The sequence below is a fragment of the Haemorhous mexicanus genome, chromosome 29 (genome assembly GCF_027477595.1).
Source record: "Haemorhous mexicanus isolate bHaeMex1 chromosome 29, bHaeMex1.pri, whole genome shotgun sequence".
Taxonomy (NCBI): Eukaryota; Metazoa; Chordata; class Aves; order Passeriformes; family Fringillidae; genus Haemorhous; species Haemorhous mexicanus.
The window spans coordinates 4172962-4185030 of record NC_082369.1 but is presented as its reverse complement, the minus strand read 5'-3'; the positions used below and the strand labels follow the sequence as shown (position 1 = coordinate 4185030).

Genomic DNA, 12069 nt, shown 5'->3' with positions numbered 1-12069 from the left:
CGGGGCTGGGGCGCCGTGAGGGGCAAATCGGGGACACGGGGAGAGGGGGAGACGGGGGCGATGCTGGGGGACATGGGGACCGCGAACAGGCACCCCCGAGGGGACAGCGCCGATGTTGGGGGACATGGGAACAGTAAACAGGCAGCCCTGAGGGGATAGGGGCGATGCTGGGGGACATGGGGACAGAGAACAGGATCCATAAGGGAACAGGGGCGATGCTGGGGACATGAGGGCAGCAAACGGGGATCCCTGAGGGGACGGGGCGATGCTGGGGGATGCGGGGACAGCGAACGGGGATCCCTGAGGGGACAGGGGGGACATGGGGACAGCGAACAGGACCCCTGAGGGGACGGGGCAATGCTGAGGGACATGGGGACAGAGAACAGGGACCCCTGAGGGGACAGGGGCCATGCTGGAGGGCATGGGGGCAGCAGGAAGAAGCTGGAGGAGAGGCCGCAGCGGCGGGGAGCCGGAGCCCTGAGGGGGATTGTGGACCCCCACCGAATACCCTGCGGAGAGAAATAAATAATGGAAATAAATAACGGGAATAAACCCCCTGCGGGCCGGGAAGGTGCGAGGGGTGTTCTGGTCCCTTCAGCAAAGCACTTATAAGTTGTTCACAGCTTTTAAGAGCAGCTCAGCGTTGACTTATGATTTCATTATTTTAAGCAGCTGCTTCAGAGCTGAATCACAACTTTTGCACAACTGGAGTCTTGTGGGGACAGCACGCTCTGGAGACACACGGTGTGTGCAGGGTGATTAAACTTTGAATTCCTTTGTCAGTGGAACTCTCTGTCATCATGAAGTCATCATTTTTCTAAGGAGAATAAAATCCCCCCTTGCTCAAAGATGAGCCCAGGGGTGTCCAGCAGGTCACACACACAGAGCAAGGCCACATCCACCCTTCCCTTCACACTTGGTTTAATGAAGATTAGGCACTACATGTTTTCCAAGAATTATATTGCTTCAATCCCTGTATTGTATTTGGCAGTACATTTTTTTTTTTTTTTTGGTCTCATTCTAAAGAATCAGAAAAGGGTTAAAATATACCAAAATTACAGACAACAAAAATGTTTAAATTTAACCACAGGTTGTATATATTTCTGGATTTTCTCCTTCAAAACACATTTGAAGGAGCCTGTCTGTACATTTTTCTGGGTTCATTACAGCCTCCCTCAAATGTCGCTTCCCCTGTCATGTTTCATTGCTGTGAAAACTTCAGTTCAACCAAGAGGGTGACTCAAGTAAAATGCTGCAGGTGCCCAACACTTGCATCTCACTATCAGGAAAAATTCAAAATACTCCTTAAGATCTGTGCCAAAATCAGGTCTCCTTCTCCTCAACAGCTAAAGAAACTGAAGCTGAGGAAGCCCCACTAACAGTTTACAGTTTGATTTAAAAGCTACTCAGCACCCCACTCTCTTAAATGATTGTGGTGATTCTGGGGAAAAGCTGGTGGTCAGAAAGCCCAACAATATAAATAACACAGGACTCCAGACAGATTACAGGAATAGCTTCAATTTCCCAAAATTCACCAATACAGAATCAATTTCTCCTGTAACAGAATGAACATAGCATCAAATATATATTTTACTCTTAAATAGAACAACTTTATTCAACCAAATCCAAGATTATTCCAAAGTTATCTCTTAACATTGGCTTAGAGAATTATTTTTCCCATTTCCTCCCATTCAAAATCCCTTACATATTGCTTAGGAAAAAAAATCTTTGAAATACTAATTTTAAAAGTATTTTTTTTCTGGAAAAACAGGGAGAAGGTCAGAATGGCATTTTTTTTCTTGAATATACCTACAACAAAATGAATGGAATAGTGAGAAGTTACAAGAACACTCTGCTCAACTTTTACACAAAACTGAGAACTCAGGTGTGTGACTTGGACAGGGGTAACTCGAGCTGGCACAGCCCCAGCTGGGACTGGCAAGGCAGAGGTTTAAAACTGGCTCCAGCTCTCCCCTGCTCTCACTCTGAGCTTAGAAAACCAAGTCAAAATTCTCTTTCAGTGAAGCTGAGATAATTTGTGTGAAGGTTGTGGCTCCAAGCCCTGGCAGAGCAGGAACCTGGGAGGGGATGAGCGTGTCCCAGCTCCCCACAGGCCTGGGGCTGCAGCTGGAGAGCAGCAGGATCTTTTACTTCTAGAAAAGTTTGTTCCCGGCCAGAAGTCTCTTCCAACGTGTCCATGGGTGGCTTTCAAGATCCAAATAACCTGGGGGATGCAAAAAATTAAAAAAAAAATAGATGAGAAACAGCCATATCAGTGCAAGGCTGATTTCATCTTATTAATTTAGTGGGTGGGGTTCCACCCCACCCCAAAATGAAAAACATCCCCAAATTTAAACCCAGATGATGTTTGATTTGAGCAACCCACAACAAACAATGCTCTGCCTGATGCTGAATGGCTCAGGTGCTGGCACAGGTGGTTTTCATGCACTACAGGTGCCCACATTAGCAAAAAAAAAAAAAAAAAAATCCATGAGATAACCCATATTTGAAAACTGAAATAAAGAAGTGAGGTGAAAAAGAAATATGGAAAAATCGAGTGGGAGAGACAGATGTGAAAAGAGATATATGTGCAAGAAAAGTGCCAATATACAATGTTCTGCAACCAAGTGAGAAGATGCTGCTCAGGGTTACTCACACAATCATGCAGAACATCATGAAGATATTCCACAGGGCAATGAAGATTCGGAAATACCTGAGACTCAGCAAGAACTCTCTGATATTGTCACCTAGAAATCCAGAGGAGAAGCTTTTGATATGAAAAACACACCTGCCAAGTCACATTTTCAGCTCTGCCTGAAAAACACAAGCAACTCTGAGAGGGAAAAAAAAAATTAAAAAAACAACAAAAAGTTTGGATTGAAATTTGAGGTTGTAGGTGAAGGATGGATGCTCTGCTCAGTGCAACTCTGTAAGGATACATGGCAAAATTACCAAAAAATTATAAAAAGGCATCACACTGTGAAAAAGGGAAGACCAAAAAAGTCTTTCTAGGATTTTTAACCAGCAAACAGAGCTACAAGGGAGCAACACAAATGGATCCACATAGAAATGGCAATCGGAGAGTGAGCAGAGCATTACCTCTATAGCCCAGGTACCTACAGGTCAAAAATGCTGGAAGAATGTGCTTTTTGTGTGTTTCTTCTCATTTCAGTTTACAAGTTAATAAACCAGTTATTCCAGCCCCACAGCAATTCACATCCAACAAAAAGGGGTGGAAAAGCTGTGGTTTGGCCAAGGATTTCCTCCAGAAAAGCCCGTTCCTGTGCATGCCCTGGCGGCCCAGGGCAGGGCTGTGCCCGGCTCCCGCATCCCCTCCGTTACCGGTCGTGGGTTCCCTCTGCTCCTCTCCGAATCCCTCCGTGTCCCTCCTCTTCCTGCGGGACAGAGGGGTCGTGTCAGGCAGGTGAACCCCAAAAAACCCTCTCCGTTCCCCTGCCCGCCCTCCCCGGTCGCTCACAGCCTGAAGTTGAGCACGGCACCGGCGTTCACCAGCAGCGTCCTGCGGGAGAGACGGGGAAGGAAGTCGGGGATGGAGAGGGGCAAGGAGAGGGGCAAGGAGAGGGGATGAGGATGGGGAAAAAGGGTCGGGGAAGGGGAATGAGGACGGAGAAGGGGGACGAGGAAAGAGAAGAAGGAAACGGGCACGGGAAAAGAGGGAGAGGGAAGGGGAGTGAGGACGGGGATGGAGAATGGGAAAAAGGTCGGGGATGGTTAAAGAGGTCGGGAACGGGGTCCGGGGAAAGGGTCAAGAGGACAGAGAATGGAAGGGAAAGGACGGGGAAAGGGAGAAGAGGAAAGGGAGTAAGGCCGGGGAAGCGGGTCGGGAGGGAGAACGGGGATGGGAAGGGTCGGGAAGGGGGGAAGGGGTCGGGAAGGGGGACGGGAACAGGGTCAGGCACAGCCGGGCCGGGCTAACCCGGCCGAGCCGCTCCCGGTTCCCGGCCCCGGTACCCGCAGAGCAGCAGGTCCCCGATCATGGCTCCGGCGGCGGCTCCGGGGGCCGAGGGGAAGCGGAAGGGGCGGGCGCTGCCCGGGCCGGCGGCGCCTGCGCTCCCCGCGGCGGCTCCGCAGCGGCGGCGGCTCCGCGCCCGGACAGCGCGGGCAGCGAGGGGCCCGGCCCGGGCAGCGCCGGCCGCTCCGCCCGCATCCCCCGCAGCCCGGACGGGCCTGCCGGGCCGGGGCTGGGAATCGAGAACCGGGGACTGAGAGCCGCGCTCCGGGGCCGCGATGGATCTGGCGGAGGCGCTCCCTCTCGGGGAGCTGGCGGCCGCCTTCGCCGCGCTGCCGGTGTTCCCGCTGTTCGACACCGCCTATTTCATCATCTCCGTTCTCTACCTCAAGTACGAGCCCGGTGAGTGCGGCCCTTGGCCGGGGGGCCCCGGGGGGAGCTCCGGTACCGCTGTGCCGGCACAGAGCCCGCACTGCCCCGCACCAACAGGTCCCGCCACCTGCCCGACAGGCGATGTCACAGCTCCGACACCTGTGCCTAAATACAAAGCAGGAAAAACCCCCACGAACCCGTGACTCTGATTTTGAGAAATAATCCTGGATTTTATTTAAGGCTGGATTCCGGCAGCATTGAGGTATTTCAGTTCGGTCACTTGGCTGCCACCCCAGGACTGAGAGTTGCGTTTCTGGCCAATGCCTTGGCTTGAATATTTTTGTGGCAGTACCTTCCTCCTATTTATATACGTAAGGACTGGAAGTAAAACCTTGGTTTTTCCCCCTCTCTGGACCATGCCCTGAGCTGTTCTCAGGAGCCGTCGCTGACCTTGCTTTGTTTGTTCTCTTGGGTTTATCTTGCACAGATCGATAGACCTGTGCCTTGGCTTTCACCTTCTGCCTTTGTCACAGCCTGGCTGTGCCTCCCTCTTTCCAAACGCCCCTTTCCCTCCGTTTTTGACAGTGTGTGCACTCCTCATGCTCTGTTTCGAGCAGTTTCACGGTATCTGCCCAGTGACTGAAGGGAAGACCAACCCCGGGCTCGGGAATGATTTTCCAACCTCGTGTTTTGCCACCTCCGAGCTGTACAATCCACGCGCTGTTCCCGTTAAACTCCTGTAAACAAGTGCTGCCTTTCCAGGCCTGAGCACTCCCAGCTGCCTTCCAGCACGGAGTCCTGAACCCAACAATGAACAGGCAGCCCTCACAAAAATAGCTTTTAAACATATGCAAGCCCAGGAATCCACTTGGGACTGGATAAGGCTGGGGTGTGCTTTTCCCCAGATTCCTACAGTGCTCCCATCCCACAGTTATGGGCTGGGGATCAGTGTCAGGACAGAACTGTCCTGTTTCCCCCTTGGAGACAGCATGGCTTCGTGGAGCCAAGGAAAAACAAGTGTTACTAAATTTAAGCCTCAAGCTAAACCTCAGGTTCCTATAGAACCAGTTTCATGTCTCGGCTGTTGCAGCTGTCTCGCTGCCTCTGTGTTTTCAGCTGGTTCAAATGTCCCTGAGGATGGAAGAGCCTGGGCACTCACAGCTTTGGCTCACGCTGATCCACTTACTGCTGTTTAAGGTGTACCAGGTAATCATGTTGACCTAAGGTTTTTAGTATTTTCTCTCTTTATCTGCTTGCTAAACAGAGTTTTGTATCTGAAACGCTGCACGAAGGATTCTGGAGCAGTTTAAGGTGATGAAAGAACCTCTCAGAATTGATGTTACTGGGAGGTTTCCCTGAAAAAATACAAAGGTGGATGAAAATTGCTACAGGAATTTAAAAAAAGGCCCTAGCAGATTGTGGGAGGAGACCACAAAGTACTTCCAGACTAGCACAGGAGCGGGGAAGAACCCTCAAATCCTCTTCTCTCAAATAAAGATTAAGAATTCCTGTTCTATTTTTGCAGGTTATCTTATGAATGAAAGAGCTGAACAGATTGTTCATGAATTCTAGAGGGCACCTAGGTTGAAGCAGTGGAGAGAATGGTACCAGTATGCATTTTATTTTTAGACTGTAAAAAGACATTGATTTCAAGGGAAAAAAATGTTCTTTATGGTAGCAGAATAAAGGAGAGAATCTCTCAGCCAGTTCATCAACTTCTAATGACTGTTCATGTGAGACCTTTGTGGGGTCTGCAGGCTGTGATCATTTCTTGGCCATCTCTGGTGCTTGTTTGGGTTTCACACTTCTGTATTTTGTTTTACAAGTGCTTTTCTTTGAGTTGCTTTGTGGGAGAACACGCACCTTGAGCCTCTCTCTTCCTGGGTCTTGAAGTTCCTGCTTCATTGCTAGATCCATCTTCTCACTGAGGTGGCCTTGAGGGTCCCTTCCACCACTGGTGACTCTGTGATTCCCAATTTTTTTCACAGGAGCCGTGGAGATGTCCCGGAAGAGCCCTTTTGCCTCCTGGCTCTGTGCTATGCTCCACTGCTTTGGGAGCTACATCCTGGCTGATCTGCTGCTGGGAGAGGCACCCATTGCCTACTTCAGCCACAACTCCAGTGTCATCCTGGCCACAGCAGTGTGGTGAGTGCCCTGCAGCCCCCCTGATGTGGCACGAGGTCTGGGGGGAGATGCTGGGACACAGCTCTGATCTCACTGGGATTAACTGGGGACAGCAGAGGTGGGATGAGGCTGTCTTTGAGGCTCTTGCACTCCTGGCTCTGGTTCCCAGTTTCCCTGCCCAGTTGCCTAATGCTGTGATTATCTGGGCTGGGGCACTTCTATTCATAGCAGCCACTGCTGAGCCAGGAGCAGCAGCACCCACGGATCCCACACAGGGCAAGGGGTGGCACATCCTGGAGGTTTGGGGCCATTTTATTTGTTGTGTTGGTGAAATGTGCACAAATGAACCTTCAGCTTCCCCGGTGTGTGTGGGTTGTAGGTGCTTTTGCCTGGCAGAATGAGCATTGTTGGGAAACATTGTGAATGAAGTTTTCATAAACAGAAGTCTCAGAGTAAATCCCTCAGCCATCTAGTTTTCTGTACTTGAGAAAAAAAAGAGAAAGATCTTATTTCAGGGCTGAAAAATATGGCAGTCTTGTGGAAAAAAGAGTATTTGAAATCTGCCCTCTGTCTGTAATAGCATTTCAGTATATGTAGCTTCTTGTTCTGTATGAGCTGATGCTTCTGGACCATACAAGACAAACTTCTAAAAAATTCTGAATTAAAATTACTGGGTTTTATTCAAGATGGAGTATTAGTAGTAAGGGCTGTCTGGGTTTATTAGGGCTCACTCAGTTCTTGCTATAGAGAGGCTTCATTGCAAGCTGGTTTTCTTTCAGGATTAGCTATGAAATCAGGAATATTTTATTTTTAGGTTTTCCTTCACTCCTTTCACCTGCCGTAACTCAATCCGCCACACTACCCCTCTCTGCACATCCCAGATCAGAACAAACCTGTGCTCTTTTTGCAGGTACCTGCTATTCTTCTGTCCCATGAACCTCTTTTACAAGTGTGTCAGCTTCCTGCCCGTGAAGCTCATCCTGGTGGCCATGAAGGAGGTGGTTCGGGTGCGCAAGATCTCAGCTGGGGTGCACCACGCCCACCACCTCTACCACCACGGCTGGTTTGTCATGATGGCCACAGGATGGCTCAAAGGTGACACCTGAGATGCTCCAGAGGCTGCAGGGAGGGCTGGGACAGTGTGGGGACAGCTCAGGGGGAGCAGCAGGGAGGGGATGTGTGTTGTGTTTTCTGGGGTGCCCTGAAGTTGGAAGGAATGAGGAATCTGACTCCGTGTTCTTAGAAGGCTAATTTATTATTTTATGGTATTATATTATATTAAAGAATGCTATACTAAAGCTATACTAAAGAATAGAGAAAGGATACAGGCAGAAGGCTACAAAGATTGATCATGAAAACCTGTCACCCCTTCCAGAGTCCTGACACAGCTGGCTGTGATTGGTCGTTAAGTTAAAACAATCCACACGAAACCACTCAAATAACCAACAATCTCCAACCACATTCCAAAGCAGCAAAACACAGGAGAAGCAAATGAGATCATATTGTTTTCATTTTATTCTGAGGCTTCTCAGCTTCCCAGGAGAAGAAATCCTGGTGAAGGGATTTTTTCAGAAAATATGACAGTGACAGATGTGGGCTGAGGTTCTCACTGCACAGTTTGTGCTGCCTCGCAGAGTGGTTGAAGAGCTGGAGTCAGGAGTTCTTTATTCTTTCTCCTGTGATCTCTGACCTCACCTGGGTCTTTTCAGAGGGTTCTGCCAGTCAGTTTTCCTTTAAGGTTGTGTTTGGAGCAAGCACTTGAGCATCAGTTAACTGCAAGAGGCAAATGCCTTTTCCCTGAGTCAGGATCCACTTGGTAGAAAGTCAGGGAAGCGTTTGCCCTGCTCTATTGGCTTAGGCTAACTTCTAAATTTGGGGAGAATGTCAAGAACCCTTTGTCCCCTTGAGGATCCAGAGCCCTCTGCTGTGGCAGCTCCAGCTCTTGGACAGGTTTCTCTGTCTCACAGGTTCTGGTGTGGCCTTGATGTCGAACTTTGAGCAGCTGCTGCGTGGGGTCTGGAAGCCTGAAACAAACGAAATTCTTCATATGTCCTTGTAAGTCAGCAGCCTGGAAATTCTCAGCCAGATGAAGAGTGGAATGAAAGAACCAGTCAGGGCTGGGTGCAAACCTTCCAGAAAACCTTTTTCTTTCTCTTGCAGCCCTACAAAGGCCAGTCTGTATGGCACAGTCCTCTTCACTCTGCAGCAGACTCACTGGCTCCCCATCTCTGAAGCCAACCTCATCTTCTTTTTCAGCATGTTCATGATAGTCTGCAAGGTAAGTTTACAGCAGCTTTGTTGCCAGCAAATGACAAACCTCAGGTGGGAATATTCACCTTCCTGAGCCACTAGAGGATTCACTGGCTGTAGGGTCTGCTCAGGAAATTCAGTGCTAAATTCTCCATCACACAAGCAGCTCCTTGTGCCTCGAGTCATGCAGCAGCAGGGAGGTTCTCTGGGGCCAGGAGGATGCTCAGTGGTCAGTGTTTCCCTGCTCTGTGTGATCTCTGGGTGCTCCCTGTTGCCTGGCAGGTTTTCATGACGGCCACTCACTCCCACGCCTCGCCTTTTGCTCCGCTGGAAAACCTCATCTGCCCAGTCCTCTTTGGCTCTGTCTCCAGTGGGCACCCAAGCCACCACCACGACCACCACGAGGTTTCCCACCCTCCTCCTCCTCCTGCCAAGTCCAAAGAGGAGCTGAATGAAGGCACGAGGAAAAGGAAGGCAAAAAAAGCTGAGTAAAAAAGCAACGGCGCAGAAAATAGGCCAAGAAAATTCTTCCAGAGCTGAGTCTCAAAGCCACCTGTGACCTCCTTTATGCTCCAGTCCTTCTCTCTCAGACTCCAGAGGAGAGGTGGAAGCCAGGACACTGCCAGCTGGGTCCCTGAATTTCATTTTTGCTCTCTGTGCTGCTGCTTGCTTCTTGGTCTCTGCCTCTCTCTTCTGATCAGATGTTCAGGGATTTGTAGGTTTGTGCCAGGGTGGTAAGTGGGTGCCACTTCCCAAACTGTCAGCAAATCTGATGCAGCATTTTCAATTGATGTAAAATCTTTCACTGTGTTTATTTATGGATGGGGGGAATGGTTTGTGCCCCTGCAACTCTTTAAGTTCCTTTGAATTTTCACTGACCTTTTCAGTGTCTGCCAAAACAACAAAGTGTTAAGACACAATGTGGAAATCAGGTTTCATACTCGAGGAAATTAGATGGCCTGGTATGAGCCTGCTCTGGTTTTTCCCAGCTCCCACACCTGCCATATCTCCAAGTAATGTGACATTTTAAATGCAATAAGGACATGGCCTTTGAGCCAAACCCTGTTCAGCTCAGTTCCCTCTGATTCTGATGGTCAGGACATTGTATTTGCTCAGCCAAGTCTGTGTTTGCAAGAGCTCTGAAGCTGTGAAGTGCTCCCAGTGCCACGTGTTGGCACTGTCACCATCCTGGGCTGTGTGTGGCATTGCTGAGTCCCCCCCCAAACCTCATCCTCTTGAACCAGGGGAGAAGCATGGCTCTGGTTTGTTTGTAATCCTGTGGGATACAGGAAGAGTGTGTGTGAGTGTAAGTATTTATTACTATTTATTTATAATTGCCAGGGCACCTAAGGCAATGACCTGAATCTGGCTTTTTTATGACATTGCAATTGGAACTTCTAATTGTTGATCCTGGTGTGCTCCAGGACAGCCTGAACACTCCTTGGCTGCAGGAAGAAACCTTTCCAATATTTTTAAATTCACAGAGAAAGGCTGAAGCAGGGCATTTCACACCAGCTGATGAAAACCTACCTTAAAGGACTGATAAAAGCACATCAGCTGAAAATCCTGATTGCCTTCTGTAGGTCCCCTGGGGCCAAACTGCTGGGCTGTGGATGCAGCTTGTGCCCAGTGAGTGAAGAATCTGAACTGCCTGGCTCAGGAGGGGTCTGTCAGCTCATGAGTGAACACTGGCTTTTAGAGTAGTTCAAAGCTGTTCTTCGAACTGATTTTGTTCTTATCAATGGCATCTTCCAAGGGCTGGGATCACCACAGGGAGAGTGGCAAGCCCGGGGATGTAGCCCTGGGCATTTTCCATCCCTGGCACTGAGGTTTGCTGCTGGGAATGCAGACAGGATTGGAGAGCAGTGAGGGTTTGTGTGTGTGTGTGTGTCCCTGTTCCAAACTGCAGCTGCTGGTTTATTCAAGATAAGAAACCCTCCTTGTGTGCAAGCAGGGGAAAGCCAGGAGGAAAGGTCAGATGTGTGGGTTTGGGGTTTGACAGTGCCTTAATGTTGTGAGTTTCCCTCCCCTTCAGCAGAGAGCAGGAATTCTGCTGTCAGCTCTGGCTGCTCCTGCAGATGCTGCTCTGCTGGATCCTGATGTGTCACGAGCATGCACAAGACTGAATAAATGTTTTAAGAGATGTCTGATCCAAGGGGAATTTTGTTTTATAAAAGCTGTCAACAAATAAAAATCGTGAAGTGACTCTGATTGTCCAGTGGCACCTGAGGAAATCTCTGTGTTTGCTTTACCCTTCCCAGCCACACAGGAGCTCTGTGGCACCAGGACCTGGGGACAAAATGATTCTGGTTGAAGAAGGTCAGACTTAATGTCCTACAGCTGTGTCTGAACATGTGATAAATAGAAATAACAGGGTAAAAGGTGTTTGTGGTGTTGTTCTCAGAGCAGACATCCTTGGACTTCAGGGAAGGAAATTAGAAATTTCCTTATTTCCTTGAAAATTTCCTTGAAGTTTCCTTATTCCTTGAAAAAGGAGTTGCCTCCTTTGGTGTTTGTACCAGTTGTCTCTGTTTTTCCTTTTGTCACTGAAAGAGGGAGGAGGGCATTCACCTGTGACTGATAAATATATATACACACACAGTTCCAGCAGATTTATGTGGAGTATCAGTATTTAAAAGTGGAAAAAAATCAAATTTCTCTGCATAAGTGAATATCTAGCCTGGTCCTGTAGCTGCTGTTCTGCTCTTTGATTGCAGTCTTTGCTTTTCAGAGTTTTTGGACTCTGAATCAAATCAAACTGAGTCAAGTCACAGCTTCTAATCAAACACAGAGAGAAGAACTATTCCAAAGGAGGTTCAAATTTAGGCTCTGAACACCTTCAGAGTACCCAGCAGGAGCAGGATTAGTTCTGAGAAGACAACAGCCCCAGAGGAATCACAAGTTCCATTTGGAGAAGCCTTTCCCAGTGAGAGATGGAACTTGTCTTGAATTTCCATGGCTCAGCACTGCCAGGCTGGTTCAATTCCAGCCTGGTGTCCTTCATCCCAAGAAGGAAAAATGGGATTTGAAAAAGCTGCACATTTTAACCAGGGCTGTGGGGACACAGAGCTGCTCCAGCACCTCTGGAAAGCCCCACCTGACCTTTCCAGACCCTTCCTTCCTTCAGGCTCTGCTCCAAACAGAAAGAAAATGGGAGTGGGGTGTTTCCTGAAGGGATGGAGTGATTTCTTTCCACAGCTCAGAGGTGGAATGATGAGGAAATCAAGACACAGCCAATCCACCCAAGCAAGAATCTGCAAAGCCTGTTTTTATTTTGAAGGTCTTGTCTCCCTCTCTTTTAAAATGTTCATAAACACTCCTTAACTTAGAGCAGATGAGAGTATAAATTGCCC

The 12069-nt window shown here is 48.9% G+C and overlaps 2 protein-coding genes across 4 annotated transcripts; one reads left to right on the top strand and one right to left on the bottom strand.

Annotated features, from left to right (window-relative positions):
• Nucleotides 1–1502: 1502 nt before the first annotated feature.
• SMIM7 (small integral membrane protein 7) lies at nucleotides 1503–4055 on the bottom strand. The gene is made up of 5 exons (XM_059869655.1): nucleotides 3973–4055; nucleotides 3479–3520; nucleotides 3343–3395; nucleotides 2657–2747; nucleotides 1503–2224 (listed from the first exon to the last, which is right to left on the bottom strand). Exons 1-5 carry the CDS (start codon nucleotides 3996–3998, stop codon nucleotides 2209–2211), a joined length of 228 nt encoding a protein of 75 aa, XP_059725638.1. The 5' UTR covers nucleotides 3999–4055; the 3' UTR covers nucleotides 1503–2208.
• Nucleotides 4056–4103: 48 nt separating this feature from the next.
• Nucleotides 4104–10927, top strand: TMEM38A (transmembrane protein 38A). Of its 3 annotated transcripts, none has more exons than XM_059869653.1 (7): nucleotides 4234–4372; nucleotides 5868–5946; nucleotides 6331–6487; nucleotides 7377–7561; nucleotides 8434–8521; nucleotides 8627–8744; nucleotides 8999–10927. In XM_059869653.1, the coding sequence occupies exons 3-7, from the start codon at nucleotides 6342–6344 to the stop codon at nucleotides 9206–9208; spliced, it is 747 nt and encodes a 248-aa protein (XP_059725636.1). In that variant the 5' UTR covers nucleotides 4234–4372; nucleotides 5868–5946; nucleotides 6331–6341; the 3' UTR covers nucleotides 9209–10927. The 3 variants fall into 3 exon arrangements, with proteins under 3 accessions (XP_059725634.1, XP_059725636.1, XP_059725637.1); XM_059869654.1 differs by having other exon boundaries at nucleotides 5868–5952; XM_059869651.1 differs by lacking the exon at nucleotides 5868–5946 and having other exon boundaries at nucleotides 4104–4372.
• The last annotated feature ends 1142 nt before the right edge of the window (nucleotides 10928–12069 follow it).